Source organism: Diospyros lotus, chromosome 3, assembly GCF_014633365.1.
Source record: "Diospyros lotus cultivar Yz01 chromosome 3, ASM1463336v1, whole genome shotgun sequence".
NCBI lineage: Eukaryota > Viridiplantae > Streptophyta > Magnoliopsida > Ericales > Ebenaceae > Diospyros > Diospyros lotus.
Window position 1 is genome coordinate 41,006,914 of NC_068340.1, and position 23,496 is coordinate 41,030,409.

General features: G+C 36.4%; 1 protein-coding gene across 2 annotated transcripts; it reads left to right on the top strand.

Annotated features, from left to right (window-relative positions):
* Positions 1 to 269: 269 nt before the first annotated feature.
* LOC127796656 (phosphatidylinositol-3-phosphatase myotubularin-1-like) lies at positions 270 to 23,187 on the top strand. 2 transcript variants are annotated; one of them, XM_052328912.1, is made up of 19 exons: positions 270 to 507; positions 616 to 684; positions 2,877 to 2,951; positions 3,041 to 3,112; positions 5,800 to 5,869; positions 10,618 to 10,667; positions 12,213 to 12,499; positions 12,612 to 12,685; positions 12,771 to 12,834; positions 13,793 to 13,858; positions 14,259 to 14,358; positions 14,462 to 14,575; positions 15,113 to 15,282; positions 16,338 to 16,422; positions 16,885 to 17,112; positions 19,122 to 19,181; positions 19,281 to 19,345; positions 20,635 to 20,914; positions 22,117 to 23,187. In XM_052328912.1, the coding sequence occupies exons 1-19, from the start codon at positions 373 to 375 to the stop codon at positions 22,633 to 22,635; spliced, it is 2,583 nt and encodes an 860-aa protein (XP_052184872.1). In that variant the 5' UTR covers positions 270 to 372; the 3' UTR covers positions 22,636 to 23,187. The 2 variants fall into 2 exon arrangements, with proteins under 2 accessions (XP_052184872.1, XP_052184873.1); XM_052328913.1 differs by lacking the exons at positions 270 to 507; positions 616 to 684; positions 2,877 to 2,951; positions 3,041 to 3,112; positions 5,800 to 5,869 and adding an exon at positions 9,691 to 9,849.
* Positions 23,188 to 23,496: the final 309 nt, after the last annotated feature.

The window sequence follows — 23,496 nt, forward strand, 5'->3', positions numbered from 1 at the left end:
TCTCAAAAATGTCGAAATGGCGTGACTAAGACTTTTAGGTGCTTAATTTATAAAAATTGATAATATATTTAATACAATATAAAATTAAAAAATATTTAAAATAAAAACCAAAATTCAGAAATATGCCGTCCCAATTACCGATTTAGTCGACGGCTACGTCATTTTAGTATAAAATATTAATTAGACCTCCAAGTTTGGGATTTATAATTATACTATAAATAAATATTTTATATTATATATATGTGTGTGTGTGTGTGAACACGCGCAAGGGGAAGTTCCAAAGCTCTGTCAACGTCAAAGTGAAAAACTCTCTCTCCATTTTCATTTTCTCTCTCTAAAATTGTCTGGCTGTGGACAAGCTCTGGCCGCCGCATGGCGCCGAAACAAAGAAGACGGTCGGGGCGATCGACTCCACTCTGTGAATCGGATGACAGTCAACTCGCCGAGTCGGAGAAGATGGAAGACGGCACTGGAAGCTGGGACGACATCGATTGGAGCAAATTCGAAGTAATCTAATGAAGCAATCGAATTCCCTTCCTTCCTCTTCTTCTTGTTCTTGCAATTCTAGGGCTTATCCAATTACGTCATTTCTCTTCTCGTGCGATTCATTCGCAGCCTTTTTCGAGGTCTGTTCCCGAAACGGTTGCAGATATTCTTCTTGAAGCCGAGCACGTCATTGTAGAGGTAAAATTGGAAACAACGTTACTGTTGTCGGAAACCCTTTTCACTTTGACATAAAATCATCGAATCGTCAAGATAGGTATTTGTTTCAAGATTGTGCACTGAATTCGCGGGAATGCTCTTGATTGTTTTCCTGAAGGTGTTACTATACATTGAAATTTACTCGGTAAACGTTTCTTGAAGTTCTTTGTAGATTTTGTAATAGAGAAATAAAATGGGAATTGTAAAAAGAGCCTTTCTGAACCCAAGTAAAATTCAGTTGATGAAAGCAAAAGTTTCTTGAATTTTCTGTATTTTATTTTAGCTCTATGAATAGACGTTTTTGCTCAACCTGAAACCCTGCTTCTATATTTTATTGGTAACGGGTTCTTTATTTTTTAAGATGATATTTGAATATAAGATCAGAGCTAACATGGTTAAACTATGTTACAATGGATATATAGGCTCAATAATGAGTTGGGATTGCATTATGGTGCTAGATGAGCTAATACAAAAATTCTAAAACACGCTGTCAATGCTTCTTTATGTGATTGTAAGTGCCAATGTTCTCTGTTTTGCACACTATGTTTAGCGGTAAATCCTGTGCGTGATCATATTCCTGCTGTTGTCTTTTGCCCTTGTTCTTTGTTCGCCTACCATAACTATACAGTTACTTATTGTACCATTCTTATTGACTAGAGTTCATATTATTGAGAAATATATGTGAGACAATGCTGAAGTGATTTCTTACAAAGAACTGTTTAGGGCCCGTTTGGTAGGCTTTTCATTACAGTTTTCAATTGTCGTTTTCACTATTTTGACAATTAAAATTGTAAATGGCATTTGGTTCCTCATTTCCCTTTTAAAAAAATTGAAAAATTTTGAAAACTGCAAAAAGATGTTTTTACAATTTTCATTTCTTTTCCTTCCTACACTCCTCACTGCTAGCAACTTGATGTCGCCAGAAATCACTGGAGGGTTTCCGGTGACCCTACTGGCAGTGGTGCTCGAGCATCTGAATCTGAAAATTAAATGAAAAGGAAACTCATGAAGGCTCTGTCAAAAAATGAAAATGAACCTGGGACCTTCTCTTCATTCTCACCCAAATTAGAACACCATAAGAGTTTCTCGAATCACACCTTTTGACCCATCTCTAGAAATCTTTTAGATTTTTGGTTTTGTGTGGTATTGGTGTTGTGACTCTGATTCATGGCTGGTTAATACAATTCCAATCCTTTCAAGGAAGAGTAAGTGAACCCAGTTGCTGTAAGTTTGAAAAAGTTATTCATATTTGCATTCATCTGTATCAAATTGTATTGTGTGGCAAATATGTGGGTTGAGATTATCATGCTTTGTTGGCATTTTAAAATCTAGCAAATTGCATTTTGAATATTTTTTTCCTGTTTGCCTTAATGGCTTCTTCTTGCTGTTCTTAGTTCCAGAAATGAGTTCCCTTCTGCTACCCAAATTCAGGTCCTAGCAAGCCTCAGAGAAAATCTCTTACCTTCAATCTATTTTTCTCCTCTGTTTCTTTCCACGAGCATAATGACTCCCAAAGATGATTTCGGAGTGACGACTCCTAGAAACATCTCTTGGAGTTGCCAGCAGTTCATGCCAGAGGAGTTGCCGATGACCTCCAGCGTGTCCTCTGGTTGCTGACAATGATAGGGGTGGGGGAGAAAATTAAAAAAAAAATCCAAAACTGAAAATAAGCACAAAGTAATTAAACATGTCAGTTTTCATTTTTTTTTTAAATGAAAACCAAAACTTAACATAAAAAATTAAAAATTCAAACTAAAAACTGAAAGCTCTGTCAAATGATCTCTTAGAGATTGCTAATTCTGTATGCATAATTAGGTTCTCCAGAATTGCTCATGGTCAGATATTAATTTCAAGGTCTTTAGATAATCCATCAATTATGATTGCATGTCAGAAAGGAAAGTTCACATGTTATTATTCAATGAATTGCATTTTATATCACTGGTGGTATTGGTGGCAAGTCAAATTTTCTCAATCATTAATTGTTTGATCATTCTTTTCTATTAGTGAAACCTTATCATGATTTTGAGGATTTTGCTGCCTTCCTGAGGTGTCTACAGTATCCTGGTTGCTAACAACATTCCAACTAATCTATTGTTCTTTCTATTTTATTCATTTAATTTTTGGCCCTGTCACCAGAAGGATGAGTTTAGTAAGTTTTTGAACCGTCCTTCCAGGGATATGGCATTTTTCTTGTTAATACCAATGAGGGAGGTACCTTGTTTGTGACCAATTTTCGTCTTCTTTTTCTGGTAAGGGATCTCTTCCTTTTTCTTTTTCTTTTATTGCAAAATTTTTAATTTCCATTATTAATATAACATTTTTGACTTCATTCCTTCAGAGTGAAGGATCGAGGGATGTTATTGTGTTTGGCACTATACCATTGGCTACAATTGAGAAGTTCAATAAAATGGTGAGTCTTCTTATTTATTTCTTAACTTACTTGGGTGCATGCGTTGCTGGATTTAAAAAATTAGTCACCATCTATGTAAGTTGTCGGGTTTTGTTTTTGGATAAGGTTGCTTCTTTAGATAATATATTTTTACCATTCAAAAAAGAAAAAAACAAAAAGAAAATTTTTTCACCATATATGGAGTTAAACTTGGGGATGCAATGGTAGGGAATTCGTGTAGCAACATTTAGGAATGAAATTGGGCTTCTGAGGGGCAATTTAATGAGTTTGTTTCAGAGCATAGCTATCAGAGCTCATCAGAAATTCAGAATGTTGATAGTCTTCTTAGAGACTAGGTCAATGGGACATTTTCCATTTCTTAGATATGATATGGAGTATTTGTGGGTTGCATTCATGTAGATAGAAAGGGCAAAACTAATGGAGGTTGAGATTAACATAGGAGAGGAGAGACATGGTAGTTTGTTGTTTTTAAGTATGGTATAGCTGACCAGTAGTTTGCAGAGAATGCTGAAGTAAGGGACATGATTCATTAATTGATCCTATTAGTTCATGTTGGAAATATCTCAATTTACCAAAGGATAATTCGAGTAACAACTGGATTTCTCTCCTAATCTTATGGCTGAAAAATAGGAGATAAAAGGATAAAGTGATAAGGTGATTTGGAGATTAGAAAACTCAAAAAATAAAGGGATAAAGGCAGCAGATAATTCAAGATATTTCAGAAGTTTTTTTAAATTCTTGTTGTTGTATTTTATCTTCTAAATATTCAAATATGTTCCTATAATATAGGAGATAACTTAGGTGTTGTGTATAAATACCCCGTTCTACCGGAGAATAGATTAAGCAAGCAATATACCGTTCTTTCAGCTTGTTTCATCTTCTTCTACAGTTCATTTAGGTTATGCAAAAGCTGCTAGGACCAATTGAACCGATCAGTTCATGTCCTTAAAGGTTTTACCCTCCATCTCTATACTTTGTCACAATGAAGTAGTAAAATATAAACAAAATGATTTAAAGAAAAGGAGGGAAAAGTGCAATTCCACTCAAGTAATGCTCTCCAACTTGAACATTGGGTAATTACCATTCGAGAACATCGGGCTACGACTGTTTTTGAATTTATCCATCATGAAAATGATAAAAAAAATAAAAAATCCAAGTATGATTACTTGATGGGCCAAATAGAACAAAGAAATTCAATGCTGTGCACGAGTAACATGAATGGTAATTTTGTATAGTATTTGTCAGTTACCAATATAGTGTGCCATAAGAATGTTTATGCCCCTCAGGTGATCTTTGCTAATAAATTTGAGTTCAAGGTAATGTAAGCACTCAAAGCATTGTGTCTAAGATCAAAAACACTAACAGGGACTTCTGGCTGTAAAGCTGCTTACTCGCATTTTGGCTTTATCTTTCATCTAGATTTCCATCCATGGCATCTAATTGATTAGAGATGATGAACTTAAAATTTTTGATGAAGTTTCGGAAGTGTTCAAATCTGTCTCACATGATATTCAAATGCATGACCTGTATTTGTCCACGTCTTCTTTCTTGATATCAGTTCTTCTATTTGCATCATATGGATGAGTGTTTTCAGTATATTTGAATGTTAAATGTTTCTTGCAAGATACCATATCTGCACAAGGTACCTAATAGTTTCCTGCCTGAAATTACGCCATATCTGCAAAAAAAGCATGGACTATCCAGTCTCAATTCATTTGACCTGTTTTAGGTGTTCATAAATCCATTTCATTATTTCTTACCAAGGTTTTCTTTCTTAGTGTAACATCCTCAAATGCCAATGGAGCTTAAACTTCAGCTAGTGTCTTGTTCTCGTCATAGGTCACTCTTTATTATGCTTGAATTCAAAAGCTTTGCAGTTGGTGTGATTTTCCCTTGCCACTATATTTTGCAGAAACTATCTTCATGTTTTGCTTAAAGTGTATGAATCTCTGAGTGTTTATTATTATTATTTTTTTTTGTCTATCCTCAAAATCTCAGACCTAGAGTGAGCTGAAATGAACTAAATAAAGGTTACCAAGTATAAGGTCATGTAAATGTAGAAAGAATCGAATAGGAGAATGGAGCATGGGGCTGAGAGTACCCTTCACCATCCCAATTTCACATTTCTCTGCCTTTAAGGTGTTTCATCTCCAGCCTTTCACGTCCACCTTAAGTCTGGTACCTGGTAAATATGAGACATGAGTGTAAGTTCCTCGATGTTATTCTTATCCTCTATGATTTTCCCTGTGTTTATTTTTGGCTTATATATGTTCCGAAGCACCAAGAAAGAGGTCTTGATGCATTGATCATGAGAATGCTTATTTTCTCAACTTGTGTGGATCTATAACAAAAATGGATTTAAATTTGAATTTACCACATCACAAAATTGAGTTAAAACCTTCCATTTACTACTCTCTTGTTTTAGCTTCTGTAGACACTTGTTTCTTGCAATGACACTGCTTATGGATCACAGATAGCATCTTTTGTCTTGCATTGGCTGCATATAGATCTTCTTTCCAATAACCAACTTAATAGTGTCATAATTTTCAGCAAAGGTGTTATTGAGATGAATATCCAATTTCATTCATTTTGTTATTTTGACTAGGTTAATATTTTTGTGATTGTTGGTCTATTATTTAATTTGTCCACACTTATGATCTTTTTGCTTGTGTTTTGTGGCAATGTAGGCTATGAAACTTCCATCAGCACCACGACTGTCAGAGAGGACTCCTTCACTAAGGCTTCTCCAGGTCATAGGTATGTTATTCAGTAAACTACTTTGGTGATTTCTGTTTTCTTTTTTATTTTCTAAAACTTTTTGGAGACTCAAAGTTTACCCTTATATTTTGATAATGTTAGGTTTGGTTTGAGTGAGATAAATTGAAATGCAAGACTGAAATGACATTTTAGAGTACAGCATCTCTTATGGATGACCATATTATTGATTGCTGAAATAATAGTGAAGAAGTTGGCAAGAAATTGAGGTTTGTAACAACTAACAAGAACAAAAAAGAGAAAATATGATGAAAGAGGTCGTTTAGGGCATATCCTTTATTTAAAAATCACATAAAGGGCATGCCTTCTTCTCCCATGTATTTCTATGCTTCTATGGGATGCTATCTAGTCCTACTACTTTACTATACCTCATCTTTTTTTATATTTGCATTATTTCATTTTGGACATATATGTTTATCGAACATGCAATTCTTTTCTTCTTCAAAGTTACTAAGATGTTCCAACATTGAAACTTGTTTCTCCACCTTCATTGAATAACTTCAAGAAATATTTATTCCATCTCTAGTTGATTGCTCTATCATTTACTAGATACTTTTTGGTTTTCTTTGACCTTAACTAGTCATATATATATGTGTGTGCGTGCGTGTCTTTTCCAACTTTTGTGTCAAGTTGTTTGTATAAATTTTCTTAAGCTGCTAACTTTGCTTTTTAATTCTTTTTGGCCAAAATATACCTCTTTAGTTTTCTTCTCTAGTTTTATATTTTTTTCCCTCGTACCTCTTCATTCCACCACCAATCCTCTTTTTGATTTGGGACTTTTCCCTTTGACTCTCCTAGGACCATTTCTTTTGTATTTGGAGTAGCAGTATCTACTTAAATCCATGTGATTTGCCTCTCCTGCAATCCAATCTTTTCTGCTACACATTTTTTTCTTGAAATTAACTTGTTTCCCACCATTTAGGTCCCATCATCTGATTTTTGGGCTTCTTTTCTCCACTTTTTGATATTGACATCTGTTGACACACATTTTTGTAACACCCCGCATCGAGCGATAAGAAGGTCCTGGATAACTTACCCTGATGGGCTTACGCGAACTTCTCAAGGGGGTCACCCATCTTTGGGCTTTCCCAGGTCAAGCATCCTTAACCTTGGAGTTTTTTGCCTACATTCAGCCCAAAAGATATCTAGCTGGTGTTACGGGCATTTTTCAAACCGTCTTGGGCTATTGTATGGATTGTTGTGGGCTGGGAATGGTCCAATGATAAGGCCCAACCTCTCGAAGTCCAATGGGCCCAAGGCCGAAGCTATCTCTGCGAGGTCGCATGATTGCTAAAGCGTGAGCTCTGATTACGATAACAAGCGAGCTCCTGACAATGACTCTAGCTCGTTGGCCAACCCAATTAGCTTGCTAAGAAGACCACGAAGCAGAATATCCGGATCTGATGTCCACCTGTCTTTATTCGTGGAAACCAGTCCCCACATGGTGCGGAACTTTTATTCCTTGTTTTAGGGAGATAATAAGGGCACATTGTCCCTCACGATGTGGCTCCACCGCTTTAAACTTTGTGTAAATTGTCAATATCTCACACTATAAATAGGGGATCAAAAGCTATTGTACATGCATGATAAAAAATACATATTGTTACTTTGCCAAAAGGATCAAAGGACAGTCGTGGACTAGGCATTATTCTGGCCGAACCACATAAAAAACTCTTGCGCATTGTTTGCTGATGGTGTTATTGTTTTCTTCCCCTCGTATTTCTGATTATTTGATCAGTACAGGCCGACGAATCTCAGTCGACCAATTCTGAACGTCGACAACATCAATGATCATAAATTTATATTGCAGTCAAGCATTCTCCTGGTATAACTTTGCAATCCTTACAACATAAATGGTCATCTTGGCTCATAAGAAAGTAGTGTATTTGGGTAGTTGATAAGCCATTTTTATATGCGATCAAGTGTCAATCCTGTCTCTTAAACCTGATGTCAGCTAAGATGAGCTCATATGTCATGGCAAAATCCAAAATAGCTTCACCTCCATTATTTCTTTCTTCAAATTCATAACCTCCATGTCCATACTCATTCTATTTATCGTTCACATGACTATTTGAATCACCTCCTATAATAATCTTCTCTTCTCTAGGTATTTCTTGCACCAACTACTCTAAATCTTTTTAAAATTTTGTTTATATCCCCCCTCCTGTTCTAACTTGTGATGCATATGTACTACAATATTCATATTCTCTTCTCCTAGAACAACTTTAGCAACAATAATTCTATTTCCTATCACATCCACTGCCTAATTTTAAAGTCTTATCCATAATAGTCCCCACTCATTCCATGCCCAATCCTTTTCTAAGTCTTACCCATCTTGTCTCTTGGAGGCACATAATATTATTTTTCTTCTAATCAAACTCCCTCCCCCCCCCCCCCCCCCCCCCCCTCTCCCCTTCCATAGTTGTTCTTGTCAAAGTCTCGGTAGTCCATTATCCAATTCGTAATTAATAATCGTGGACTAACTTCTTTACTTAGATCCATCCATGAAAATGCAAACCCTTGCAAATTTAACACTACATCTCGGTGTCGATGCAGTGACCCCAGCTCATTTTTCACTACACTTGGGCAATGCAAGACGTTGCTAGAAGGTTATACCCCAATGATTTGCTCATTTATCTAGAATTCATGTTATTTGATCCTTTAAGTTTTACATTGGCTATCAACCCCCTAACGCAAGTTGTCTCCTTTATATGGGCTTGGAATTGACTGTAGATAGGAATCCACAAGTGGGGTGATAAGGCTAAAGATAAAAGAGGCTTAATGGGCCTTCCACCTATTGGGCCTTGTGCCTAAGCACATGCTCGTTCAAAGGCATTTTGCCTGAGGTTAGTTGAAGGGCCAAGAATGGGCCATTGCACCTTCAACTTTTATGGAGTCTTGAATTTATAGACAGAATTGGTGTTGTGGGTGGAGTTTTCTAGAATTAAAGGTAGTTTTAGAGGTGGTGAGCAGATTTTGAGATGGACCTTGTTTGGGTGGCAATGGAGTGGTGTGAAATTGGCATTACATGTAGGTGGAATGATGTGTTGATATTCAAAGCAATCATGCAGTGGAGGTGAATGTAGATGAATAGGTTATTTTCCTTGTGGGTGATGTTTTTACTAAGAAATCGATATTTTGCATGCATAGTCAGATTAAATTGGGGCCTGATTTGTGCTGAAATTTGGAAAAAATTTCACCATTACTGCTCATTTGAGCAGAGTACATCTTCCCAAATTGGTGTTTGCCTGTACAAGGAGGTAGGGGAGTTGGTTGAAAGGGACCACCTTCGTACGAGGGGTGGATGAGATCGAATGTTCTACTGTGCTAATCTTATTTGGTGCTTTTTAAGTGTTCCTAATTCAACGATGGTGGTATTGTTATTTGGCACTTTATACTTGATGTGGTGCTGTGTTTTCTGTCTTTTTCTTTCTCATTTTTTCCCCACAGCTCTATGTGTGTGTGTGGGGGGGGGGGGGGGGGGGGGGGATGGTCTCAGTGTGACAGAAGCATGCAGTACTGGCTGAGACAGGGCCTTTCATGACTTCCTCTTGAATGTGTTTGTAGTTTTTGGGCCAGAATAGAAACAACATTTCCTTTTGGATTCACCTTCTCATCAGCGCCGTTTAACTTGGAGAAATGTTAAGTCCCCCACTTGAATGTGTTTATACTTGTTGGGTCTTTAATTTTCGTTTCTCAGAAAGTTACAGGAAGGAACTAATTGGTGGCAGTAGTAAATGTTTTGTATTCTAGCTGTTTAGGCAGAGGTACAGCAATGGAGAAGGTGCACTAAAGACTTAAAGTGGCGCTGCTGTAGTATAGGAGGGTTTACGGAGGATGTGGCAGCAGCGACTGTGGTATGATAATATCAATGCCTGCTGTCTGGTGGAGAAAGAAGGCTACGATCGCATGATGGAGAGAGATAGTATTGGTGTTTTTCTGCGTTGAAGGCAGTTATACAGGTTTATATAGATAATGTTTAAATTACTTGTGCTTTTATTAATTTAATGCCAGATTGTCACTCTGGTATAATCATTTGTTTTTGGATTCAGGGTAGAAGAAACAAAATGAGTGAGGCCCAATCTTGTGTTCATTGTCTACCTATCTATGCATTTCAATGCACTTTATTTGCATACTAGTATGCTTTTATACGTTATGATTATATTTCTAAACAACAGTTCTTGTTATTAGCTTACTGGAAGTTCTTATGTATTCTTTAATTGCCACTTATTTATATTCTGTTGAGGTCCTCATATAGTGTGACTAAAGCTCTAGTAGATAGAGCATGTATTTCCTGGCTATTTGTACTTCTTCCCTTGCCTTTTTTCTGTATATATTGGATATTGGATCTGATATGCTCTTGTTGTATGGTCAAATCTGACTCTCCATTATTGTCTTCAATCACGTAGAACCTTTTTTTTTTTCCAATAAATGTATGAGAATTCAAGTCCAAGGAAAGTATGTGTATAGTCCTCATTCCTCTGGGCTATAGTTTTGTGCATCTAATCTTCCTTTGTGAGAGCTACTAACTATAATTGTGAGACTGAGATAAGAACTAGATAGTTGTGTGATTCTTATGTTAGAGTTAGGTTGGTTGGTGATATGCATTAACAAAAAAAAGAAACTAGTATTCTGAATTATTATTTACTCATATTAATGGTATCAGCAATGTTATTGTTCTTGTTGTGAAGGTAGTGAGATGGACTCAGTGTGTCTATCACTTTTTGCAGGCAAGGATATGAGAGTTATTGTCTTTGGCTTTCGGCCTCAAACAAAGCAGGTCAAGTACGATGATTGGAGTTATTTTTAATTTTTTCTCTTTCCAAGTATAGATAATGTAGGCTGCAGATGTTGATTTATGATTATGTTTGTAAAATATAAGGTGTAATGGCACAGATCCTCTATAATTAGTTCTTATTGTTTTATTTTAAATCACTTAAGTGAAAAGGAGGGGTGCGTAAGGAATAAGGATGAAGCACACCAGGCTTGGATAATCCAATGTGCATGATATATTCTTGTCTTCTAGCAATGCTGCAATATTAGTTTTTGTACTGTTGATATTCACTAAATCAGTAAAACTTAATGCTAGAATGTATATGGTAACACATGGTTGGATTTCTATCTTTTTTGAGCCAGTGTGACCATGGTATAAAACAGCCTGGGCACATGCATCCTGTGGTCTAGTCATGTCTGCTTCTCCAAGCATGTGAACCTTTGAGATGGCACATGCCTAACACAGCATGTGTCTCTCCTAAGAACAGAAGCGGCCAAACCACTGTGTGTTTCCTCAAGTCATTGAACTTCTGGCAGATCTCCATTGATCTCTTCATAGCCTGAGTTAGCAAACTCTCTTCCCTTGTGTGTATCCTTTACATTCAGTATGTATGATAAATCTCCCTTTGCTGTAGTTAACTGGTCCTCCTACCCATTATGTTTCTCCAGTACTTTTTTATAGGTGTTTCTCTAGATCTGTGGTCCTGATTTCCATGATTATTAAGGTCTTGTAGCTTGCTGGCTTAGTTGAGGATCTGAGTTGCTCAATTGAGCCTTTTTTGTTGCATCTTTCTAATGATTCCTAGTGTTAATTTTCGAAAGTCTGGATGTTGAAGTTTTGATTTCTAGATGAGAAGACAAAGTACTGTTGGAGCACAATTTCCTGGAACCTGGAAGTCTATGCTAGGGCATGTAATTCTTCTAAAGATATTGGCTTTAGATGTAGTTCTTTGGTACATGTCTTCCCACAAGGTTGTGCCCTTTGTGGGGGCTTTGCCAAATAATAATACTAATAAGAAATAAAAATAAAAACCCTGATGCATAATATTTCTGTTTGTTTTCTGTTGTTCTTGTTTCCCAAATTTTGAGAACTAGAAAAAAACAAGTTTTGTTCCCAACGAGAAAACAAAAAAGTGTTCCATTTTGTTTCTATTTCACTTTTGTTGTTCATTGTCACCACCCCAACCTGCACCATCCACCTTATCATCAACAGCACCACTGCCACACCTTAAACGGGCCTTAGAATATGAAGTGGGTTTGAATAACTACATGCTTCTGTGTTCATTGTTTTAGGCTCAAGTCTTTGATAGAATTATTGACTCAGTCTTCTGTAAACTTGATGCATTACTGACATTCATTTTGCTTCTCAAGATCCTTAGCTTTTACAGCATCAACTTTCATCCATGGATATTGTAATGCAATTTTGTAACTTGAAGTTAATAATATTAAAAAATAGTATTTGTGTTTAGCAAAGAGATGGTTTGAAGTTAATGCTGCAAAAATTGCATCTTCCACATGGTAGAATTGATGTAGGTGAATATGAACTTTACAGAGGCGTGCTGTATTTGATGCATTGGTGGGATGTACACGGCCAACAAGACTCCGGGATCTCTATGCTTTTGCTTCTGGCACTAGATTTAATGACACTAACCCTAAGATGCGATTATTAGATGAGTACTCTCGGCTTCTGGGAATGGGTTTTTATCATGCATCAACTACTGCTGTTGAAGATGGATCTTTCACTATATCTAATGAGTGGTGGAGAATAAGTGGTATAAACTCGAACTACAAAATGTGCCCAACTTATCCATTTGCCTTGCTCATTCCAAAATGCATTAGGTGAGGCATTGGTGTCCATTCTTCAAGTTTTTACTTGCAAATTGGTCTTAAGTTGTTACATGAATACTTCTTTCATGTACCTAATAATATATAATGTGGCCACGCTTGTTAGTGATGAAGATGTGCTCCAGTCCTCCACATTTCGCGCACGTTCTCGGTTTCCTGTCATCTCATGGTGTCATCCAGGTGTTGCAATTGAACTTCAATATTTAGTGACCCTTGTCTGTTCTGACTCCCAAACTGGTATGTTCTTTCTTGTAATGATTAACAGGAACTGGTGCTGTTATTGCAAGGTCATCCCAACCATTAATTGGTTTAATGATGAATATGAGAAGGTAATGCTGTGTTATCAATTCATACTGCTGCTTCCTTTCTAATGAAAGTAAGGGCATCCTAAGCGCAGTAGGCTCCCTATTTTGCAAGGTCGGGGAAACTTACCTTCATACATAGCCTTACCCTTGCTTTGCAAAGAGTCTGCTTCCACAATGTTAAGATTAGGAGCTCTTAGAAACCGATTCAATACTCAAGTTTGCCATTCTCTCTTCACTCCTCACCTGGAAATCAAATACACTACAGAATATATAAAACAGGAAATGAAAACAGCAAAGAAACTAAAGTAAAAGAGCAATCAAACCAAACAAGAGGCGCAGAATTATCCTGGTTTGGACTGCAAAATGCAATCCTACATCCAGCCTTCTCTCGAGAGACAAATCCACTAGAAACTGCTTGAACAAGAGTACAAGAACCTTCCTTCTCTTTCTCACACAAGTTCGCTGCCTTCTATACAAGAGAATATCAAGACAAACTTTCCTCGTAAGTATTTCTCTCTCTCGACAGCATCACTAGTGTTCAGAGAAACAATAGAATGATTTGTTATATCCGACTTTCAGCCTCTCGCCTCCTATTTATAAACTATAGGGGCGGCAATTACAAGGCTAACCGCTTAGCCTATACAAAAGATTAATATATCCCTCATAATAGAACAACTAAGTTAACTAATCTAATTTAGAATAAAATCATTCGGAAATCATCTTCATTCTAACAAGTTCTATTCTTCATCTTCTAGAACTAATCCTCCATGCAAAAACCCAACACACAACTTAAGCCCATGATATTCTAGTCACAAAGGACCAACCTAACCTTATTGTTGCTACTTTCTTTCTGAAAATAATTTTCTGATATAGCTGAGTTAAGGTTCTGATTGGTCTATCTGGAAGCAGGAACTTACTTATTTCTCTTGATATCTAATCGTGATTAAGGCGTCCTTATTTATTTATATGCCTTCATATACAGCAATGCAGATGAACGCCTGGTTGGTGCACTTTGCACCGAACTTGCTGGTGAAAAGCAGCCTCGGAGGTATTTCTATTCTTTAATTTTGCCCTCAATTTTGTCCAAAAATTTGGTAGCAATAGCTTTTGGTGTTTGTCTTAGTTGTACTTCTTTTTATCTTAATCTTTACTGCTTCCTCTTAGTATATGCTGCACGTGATCTTAGGTTGCTAATTTCCAGTGATGAATTCTACTTGCATAATTTGAGTCACCCCCAAATTTAAGCACATCTAATCTAGATACGATCTAACTTAATTTTGGAGAATATTTTTTATTTCCATTTTAGTCCTTGTATTGTTTGTAAATTTTCAAATGTTTCCTGAATTTTTCTTGTACACTCAGTGTTATTGCTGTACTAAGTAGAGTGAAGTTAAGTTAATAATATGTATTGTATGTTGGGCTATACGAGATGCTATGCTATTTTGTAGGAAGCTATATATTGCTGATGCAAGACCTCGAAAAAATGCCCTAGCAAATGGAGCAATGGGAGGGGGATCTGAGTCATCATCCAACTATTTTCAATCTGAGGTATGTCTGATATTTAGTTGTCTGGTTGTATATCTCACTTTATTAATAATTGAATGCCTGAGATTTGCTAATATCGCATTGCTTCTTCATAATTTTTCTCCAGGTAGTTTTCTTCGGAATAGAAAATATACATGCTGTGAGGGATAGTCTCTCTCGGCTTAGAGACTATTTAGACACTCATGGTACCACTTCATCTGATGGAATTTCATCATTCTTGGTATGCTACCTATCCTATGAAAGATTCAATTGTTTTATGTGTACTGAACTTTTGTTTAATATTCAAGTGGATAGAAACTGCACTTTGATTTTATGGATGACTTCATAATGTTGATAAAAGCAACTCTGCTCAAGCATGATAAGGATGTTACATTTGGAGCAAGTTTCATGTGGATATTTTTTAAGTTCTAAATTTCTGTTCTTAGTGTTCTGTTCCCCATTGTTAGGCTACGAAATGGATGAAAGATGATGTCTGTTATAAAGAAAGTTTAAAAGGGAACTAGGTGGTTACTTTGTTCACTACTCTTATGTTTGCTGTTTTTTAGGAACATGGTTAAAAAGACCATTTTTCGACTGCTAACACACTGGTGGAAGATGATGATAACATGATATCATATTATCCTTGTCAGATAGTTATCTGCTTCTTCTCATTTTGATTGGGTTTATGATACGTAGAAATTACTTTGAAGTTGAATTATCTTCAAGGCTTTCTACTGAAACATTAGCATAATTATAATGTTTTTCATTCACATTACAGAGACATGGTGGATGGACTTGGGGTGGTGGTAATCTCAGCAGCATGTCTGCTTCTGTATCAACCCTGGGAGATAGCAGTTGGCTAACGCATGTGCACAGTGTCTTAGCTGGTTCTGCTTGGATTGCAGCTCGTGTTGAATTGGAATCAGCAACAGTGCTTGTCCATTGCAGGTTGGACATCTTTTGGTGCTGTACAGTTTTTAAATATTATAATACTCCTTTATTGCCATGACAACAGCACTTGTCAAGCCTTTATCCCACTATATGAAGTTGGCTATTGTGTTTCCATGACAGTGACGATTAAATTTATGCAGACACTAAGCTTTGTCATATTTCTTATCTTTTCATGATCAAATTATGCAGAAAAGAAATTTGCGCAACTTTGAAAACTACAGCTGGCTCTGTGAACAGATTTTTTTTTTTTTTGGGTCGGTTAATTTGTTGTAACCATTCAAATATTTATAATAGTCCTGCAAGCAGCAATGGAAGAAAGATTCCGCTCTTTCTTTAGTTTATGGAAGTCCTGGACTCCTTTCTTACCAGCAATGGAGGAGAAAGGCTAAGCGATGGCACAATGTAACACCTATCAAAGCATACGTTGTTAAGAAAACAACTCGTAGTGTTTTAAACTGGAGTTGCAGATGTGATGAGAAACTGTAACTGATATTGATTTTTTAAGTTATGCGAGGAGAAACTGTCTTTTTTAAATCATAAAAGATAAGTCTAATAAAGAATAAGGAAATATACTTGAGGCTTGAACAATCATCTGCTTCAGTGCCCCCTGTCTAGAATGAGCATTACATGCACATAAGCCAGGAAGCATGGACATGCCCCGACAATCACCTAGAAAATCAGCTGCACCAGAACGCATGGGGAAATAGGGAATAGATTGCATTAAACACCTCAAAAACAGTGGCTCAATATGTGATTTAAGGCCAAGACCCCTTCAAGATATAGCCTACCATGTTGGAGTTGTTGAGTAACTAATTGTGGGTTATCCTTACAATCTTATTATTAATGCTAAATAATAGTTACCTGTTAATCATTTAATGTTCTCAGCAAGTCTTTCAAAAGAGTTATGTACATTATTTTGTTTACTCAGCTTAGCGCTATGAAAATTATAATATTGCTCATTTATTTCATATTTTATTTTTGTCATTATGCAGAAATCTTTTAGCCCTTCAGTTTCTGTTTTCCTCATAGCACCGTGGATTTTGCTTTTGCAGTGATGGATGGGACAGAACAACTCAGTTGGTATCACTTGCTAGTTTGTTGCTAGATCCATATTACAGGACTTTTAAGGGGTTTCAGGTACCAGTTAGACACTAAAAGGTCTTTTCCTTTTTTTTTTTTTTCTACGTCAATTCAAGGATTCTTTTCTAGTTTGCCTGAACTTAAGCTTTTGTAAGGACAGAATTATTTGGTGGGAAATGTTTCTAATTTTTGGTAACTTGTTAGAACTTAGAATTAATTGTACCCTGAAAAATGAGTACTTTTCTAGAATCCATGACTTGATATGTTGTTACAGATGTTGTTTTATATCCTCCATATTGTTTTTTCTGGATATACCAGACTCAAAACTGGTGTGACAAGCACTGGTTTGGAACTGATTTCTGTGATTCATTTATCTGAGTTTCCAACTGCAGACACTATTTGGATATTATCAAAGTCTGGACAGGGGCTGTCACCAATCCCCTTTGTTCTTAAAAATATTTACTTTCTCCCACTTGATTGGACATGACTTAGTTTCTGTAATGATTTATTTTGCAACAGGCACTAGTGGAAAAAGATTGGCTTGCATTCGGTCATCCATTTGCTGATCGCTTTGGAATGCCAACTATATCTGGAAGGGATAATGTTCTTTCCGAAATGACTAGGCAGTCTTCAACAGGGAGTTTTGCATCGCAGCCAATGCGCCAGGCATCAGGATCATTCACATCCCAAGCTCAAAACTCCTCATCCATGCAAACTTCACCTCACTACTCTCCCATATTTTTGCAGGTTTACATGAGATATTAATTGGCTAACATCTGTACAATTGGGGTTTCTCCTAGTAGTTCTAGAACAATGATTAAAACCTCTCATCTCCTCTGTGCTCCATGACTGCATGTGTCTATGTGTGTGGTTTTGAAACTATATCCATGACGAATGATACATTCTTCTGTTTGTCATGCTGTTCATAGTCATAACATATTCATTCTTATGTTGCTGTATGGTCCAAGTACAAGCATAAAAGGATGAAAGTAATCTCTCTCTCTCTCTCTCATGAAAGTATTGTTACATTGAATCAATCAGTGGTACATATCAAGCATTAATCTTACTAGGTGTGTAAGGTTTTTAGAGAAATTATTACATGCTTGATATGTTGTCAAAAGTTTCCTAACAGTTCAGGGGCGAATCTAAAAATTTATATAGGGAGAGGCTAAAATTTTTTTTAAGATGTAGAACTGTACATCACAGATTTTGAGGTGGGCTGTTATTTTTTTTGGATTAATTTATTATTAAAAATTAATTTTTTACATTAAAAAAATAAATTTTTATATTAAAAATTAATTTTTAAATATAAAAAAATAATTTTAATTGTGGGCTGCCCTGGGCTGAAGCCCAGGGCAGCTCACGTGTAGATCCGCCTGTAACAGGCCCTCTTCAAGCCTTACGGTTCTCCATAGACCATTTAGGGCTTGTTAAATCCCCTCTTGTTTCTTTACACACTTTAATCACCATTCACTTTCTTGTGAGCCATCTGTGCTTCTTGATTGTTTTGGTCACTAATATTGGCATGACCAATTCTGTATAAATGCAACTTAAAGTGTGTTTGATTGCACACATTTACCATAGAAAATGTGTAATTATTACATATGTTTTCTATGGAAGCAATCAAACACTCTTAACTTTTCTATGAAAAAATATGTATGGTACAAACATTTAAAACTTCTTTCCATGGAATTCATTTTCCAAAAGGGTGGAGTGGTTTTTGTTTTCTAGTTAATCATTACCTAGAATTAAATTCTAGGTAATGCAATCAAACACACCCTTAATGGTTTTTACAAGTTATACTGAAATTTGGACATTGAGCTAAGCAATCAGTTTTTTTGTTTTTTTGAGCTGATAGATCAACTGTTTTTTTCATGGGAACTGCCACATTTTTCACTGTGCTGCATGATAAATGACTTCTAAATTTGCATAACATTGTATAGCCGTTTCACTAGTTTTTGAGCTATTGAAAAGCATATGCCCATATCTCATTGGTTTTCATGATCATATGGGTTGGTTATAGAATGATGAAGAGTGAGAGTGGTAGCAGAACAAGAGAATAATGCATCTGTTTGTCTAAGTCTGGTATACAGATTACATCAGTTTTGGACAGGATAATATATCCAACCACTAGTCTTTAGATGGTACAAGTGTTTCACGAAAATTTACCATCTATAACATGTTTGAACAAAAGTGTTCTGGTTGAGCTGGTATGGGTATAAGGTGTGCTATGAAAGGAACTTAGAAACCATGTTTATTGTATTCTGTTGCTTGCATTGCAAGTGAATCTGTTCTAAATTGTGTGAATCTAGAGACAGAAAGAACTTAAGGATGGAAGGAGCATAATAGCTGGAGTAACTGACGAATGTGTAGACATTGAAGTGAAGAGTTCAAATTATTTTAATCAAACTACTAGAAGGTCTACTATGCCAGCTCTTAGATGTAGATTTGGAAAACTTGGAAGTGGAAATGTATGATATTTTAAATGCAGTTACTTGAAATTCTGTTGAGTCAGCTATTTTGCCACAAGGATCTCTTACACATGCAATTGGAATTCTGAAGCTCCAGCCAGGAGGGTGATTTACTTTCTGTTTATTCTGAAAGTCAGCTTTCTTGTGTAAATGCTAGTCAGATTTCCCTATTCAAATATTGCGGAAGACAAAAATGCATGAAATTTGAATACGGAACAGAGATAATTTGAGATTTCAATGTTCAGTTGCAAGTAAGTTTATAGTTTGATCTTTGAATTTCTGCAGTGGGTTGATTGTGTTTCTCAGCTGTTGCGGATGTATCCTTTTGCCTTTGAGTTCTCCTCAGTATGTAATTTAGCCCATATGTGAATCCTGTAATTAGCCCATAGTTGCTTGTTGAAGAACAGCCAGTAACTCTCTCTCTCTCTCCCCTTCCTTGTGCAGGCTTTTCTGGTAGATTTCTTGGACTCTGTGCTTTCTTGTCGTTTTGGAAACTTCTTGTGTAACAGGTATGTGCCTTTCTTATTTAGACCAGGTATATGTAGTTTAATGGCTGTCATATTTAATGTGATTTTCCATTATTTGGAGTTCATAATTTGACTTTTCCTTGGGAAAAAATAACTTGCTTGTTTTTCAATCTTCCAGTGTAATTCCTTTCCTTGCTTTTGTTGAATGATGGAAAGTTCTATATTTGTTACCTAACGTGGTCCATACTATGCTATTGTGTAAAGATAACATTAATACATGTAGTTTAAGAGGAATTATTTATATGCAACTGAGAGGCCATTAAATGCTGGAATCATTCCAGTTCATTGTCATGAAGTGCGACCAAAGGGAACTGAATTATCATCCATTCTTTTTTGGATGTGTTTTTATGTCAAAAGGATGGGAAATCTGTAGACTGCACCCTTGGAAGATGTAGAGCCTTACGTTATTGCTTTTAGTTTTGGAGGTTTTTTTTATTGTTTTTTTCTGCGGATTTGAGCTTTGCCCTAGTAGGGGATTGAGATATGATTGGGCACCACTCATTTTTGTATATTCCAGAGCTTTTGAGGGTATGGACCATTAGATCATAACCATTCTCATTCTTGTTTTTTTCTTTTGGGTGGTTGAGGGAGAACCCATTTCCTTTCATACCTTTTTTTTTTTAATTTTTTTTGCCTGGATAACTTATCTTTGTAAGTACTTTTAGTTATTTTGGCTCTTTTTACAAGCTTTACCCCCTTTTGGCACTTTTTGAGGCCAGTTTTATTGTTTTTTTTTTTTTTTTTTTGAGGTCGGTATAGTTGTTACTTTTTTAAATAAAAATAGATAAAATAAATAAATAAATGTGTGTGACTGGAACAAGATAATGGATAGGAAATTGCCTTTAAGAATGTGTAGTGTGATTAGGAGTACTCACAGAAATGATGGTTAGGGCACGTGTCTTGGGAACTTTTGTTTCCCAAATAATTTTGAATTTGGATTGATGAATGAACAAGTAAATGTTGAATGAATCAACTGGTCTTCTCCTCCTTGATTCCTCATTCAATCTGTTTATCTTCCCAGAGAAATGCAAAGATAAGAATGAGACTAATCCCAGATCCCTTTCTGGATATTCAGCAATACCCTGGCTATTTCCAGAGTGTATTTTGGTCAACTAAATGCTATTATATATAGATCAAACATCAGAATTTTTTATGGGTGTGTTATTCTTTGTAAATGGTCTAATAATTATATAAATGAAGTTATTCTTTGTAGGCGTGTTATTCTTAGTCATGACCTTTATGAAAAATTATAACATAACTGAATATTTCAGTGAGAAGGAAAGACAGGAATCTGGCATCTTTGACTCTTGTGGGTGCTTGTGGGAGTATCTAGCTGAGTTGAGGGCTTCAGAGGGAAGTTCTCATGTGCACTATAACCTCTTTTATGATCCATCAAAACACAAAGGACCAGTATTGCCACCAGCAGCAGCTTTAGCCCCAACTCTATTGCCCCGGTTTCATCTGCGGTGGGCTTGCCCTTCAGAAGCTCTAGTGGGAGAGGTTGAAGCTCAATGTAGGAGCATGGCAAAAAGAATTTCTGAACTACAGAAGGTAATGGATTTTTTTTTTTAATTGTCTTGTGGCAACTAAATCCCATTTTTTGTCTCTCCACCTCCGATTATTATATGTGATGGTATAAGCATAAAACCTCTCATAAAAGTTCTGAACTGCAGAAGATTTTACTGTCATAAAAACTGACAACAAAATTATAGTTTCCCCCTCTACATTATGACTAGGTATTTGGCTTTTATCTAAGGCCTTGTTCACAGTTACACTAATTTCACCACTGGTATCTTTGTTTTTCTGGGTACTCTGAATGAGTTGAGTTGATGTCTCCCCGCTATCTATATGATCCAGAACCCTCTCAGAACTTGTGGATATTAATATATTGAAGTATCAGTTGTATGAGCTGAAGTTTCTTTCATGCATTTGTTTTAACTAGACAGTAATTTCACGGCTCTAAAGGGGCCAAGGCCAAAATTATGTACTCTGGTAGAATGGATAATGAATCAAGAGACATAGCAGTGGATTAAAGGGACTGGTAGACATTTCCTTTTTGCCCAAAATTTGACTGGGATGCAGTCAACATGAGTTTTCCATGGCCCAGGGTCGATCTGTGGTAAACCTACAACTAATAACCAAAATTGAATTCAGTCCCTAAGTTGGAACCAAACCTCACACCAACCTGGTTCAGGTTAGTTCTCAAGTGTGGTTAGGATATGTGACTTCTATGTTGACCAAATGTGATGAACATGAGACTTCTATATTCCAAACCCAAGTTAACTTGTAGATTTCAAATAAATAACTCAATATAAACAAGGGGAAAAAAAAACATAGTTAAAATGCCATTCAACAAACAATTTGTTGGTTTCAGTTTGGTTCCCTTAATCAATTTGAGAATGAACTGAAGAGATCAGGTCAGCCATTTTCAGACCCAAAACTAGCTGATACAATATTAGAATTATACCAAACCAAGTCAAAAAGATTGGGTTGGTTCAGTTCTCGGTTCTTCAGTGTCATTTGTGCATTCTGTGATGATTATGGGCTCATGTAGAATGTAGATGTACTTCAACACGTTTATTTTTCTCTGTCCACACACATCACTGATGAAGAGATATCATGATCTTGAGTTTATTTGGTAAAGGTATCTGGCAAAAGATGTGATAAGAAAGAGTTTTTTTTTTTAATTGTTTTGCCTCCATGTTGTAATGGGTATGTGTCAGGATTATCATAATGTTAAGAAATGCTTACAGGAAAAAGGAGGAGCTGAACAGAAAGCTAAAAATATTGCTTCCACCGTGGAGTCCTTGACTGCAGCCTTGCAAAATGAGAAACAAATCAGCAGCTCAGCGATGAATTTTGCAAGAAGGGCCAGCAAGGAAAGTGCAGCAATAAAGCGAGCAGTACAGTCTCTAGGGTGCAAGGTTCGCTTCTCTGACAATGGCAATTGTATTGTTGACGTCGAGGGCAAGCAAATGGAGACTGGGCAAAGTAATACACATTCTCCCTTGAAAAGAGAATCTGATCAAACCACATCAAATGATGAGGAAACAGATCTTGGTGTTTCTTCAACTTTTATGCCAGAGGATGCTGATTCCATCCATCCAGCCAGTTGGGCTTGTGAATCTTTATGCCCATTACGCAGCCGAGATGGAGTGTGTAGGTGGCCTGACGCTGGTTGTGCTCAATTGGGAAGTCAATTTATTGGACTAACGGCAAATTTCGATGCATTTGACCATCTATCCATACATGATAGTTATTTTCCACCCTAGTGGAAACTTGAAATTCTGACCCAAGTTATCAACAGTGACTTTTGGTCATCATATACAGCTGAGCTTTCTTCCTAAGGAAGGAACCAAAAGAATTTTGTAGCAAGCTTTTGCCGGTATAGAGATTCTTCGGATCAAATAGTACATAAAGAGAATGCATCAAAATGGGCCCATGATTCAACATGGGTCTCAAAACTGTATTTACCGAGCAGATTGATTGTAGAGTTAGTTCTGGAAAGCTGCATTTGACCATCATAGTTTTGCGGGCATTGCTGATGAGCTAAACTGGAAAGCTGGTTCGTGGGCTGATGGGTATTCTAGTGCACAAAAGTCCTATACATTTTCTTCATATGGGGTTTCTTCTATACAATGGCACAGATATTCATCCCCAGAATAAGAGTAGGCAGTGTACAAATTGACAGGTTACTACTGTCACTATGAACAAAAATTCAAGTGGGATAGAACCATGAGAGATTTGAAAGTGTAGTTTTGGACTTTGTGGTTGTTCTTTCATGTATATGCTCTGAGATTGTAGATTGTTTCCTCTTCAGTACAGTAATCAAGTACATATCAGAAAACAAAACCGAGTGCAACTTTTTTTCCCCCCACTTCTTCCTTAGCAAAAGTAAATACGTACTAACAAGATAATAGTAAATAAAACTCATTGAATTTGTTTCATTTACAAATATGACATCAATTTTTTTGGTCTTCTCTGCATGGGTTGTTAGCTTAGGTAAAGTCATTTAAAAATGTAAAGTTCTATCTTTAATGCCAATCAACTGTATCAATTAAATTCTTCAGAAGGTTCAGATAGGATCTGATACTTGTCACGGGCTGATCTGAAGAAACTGAAAAAACATGTAC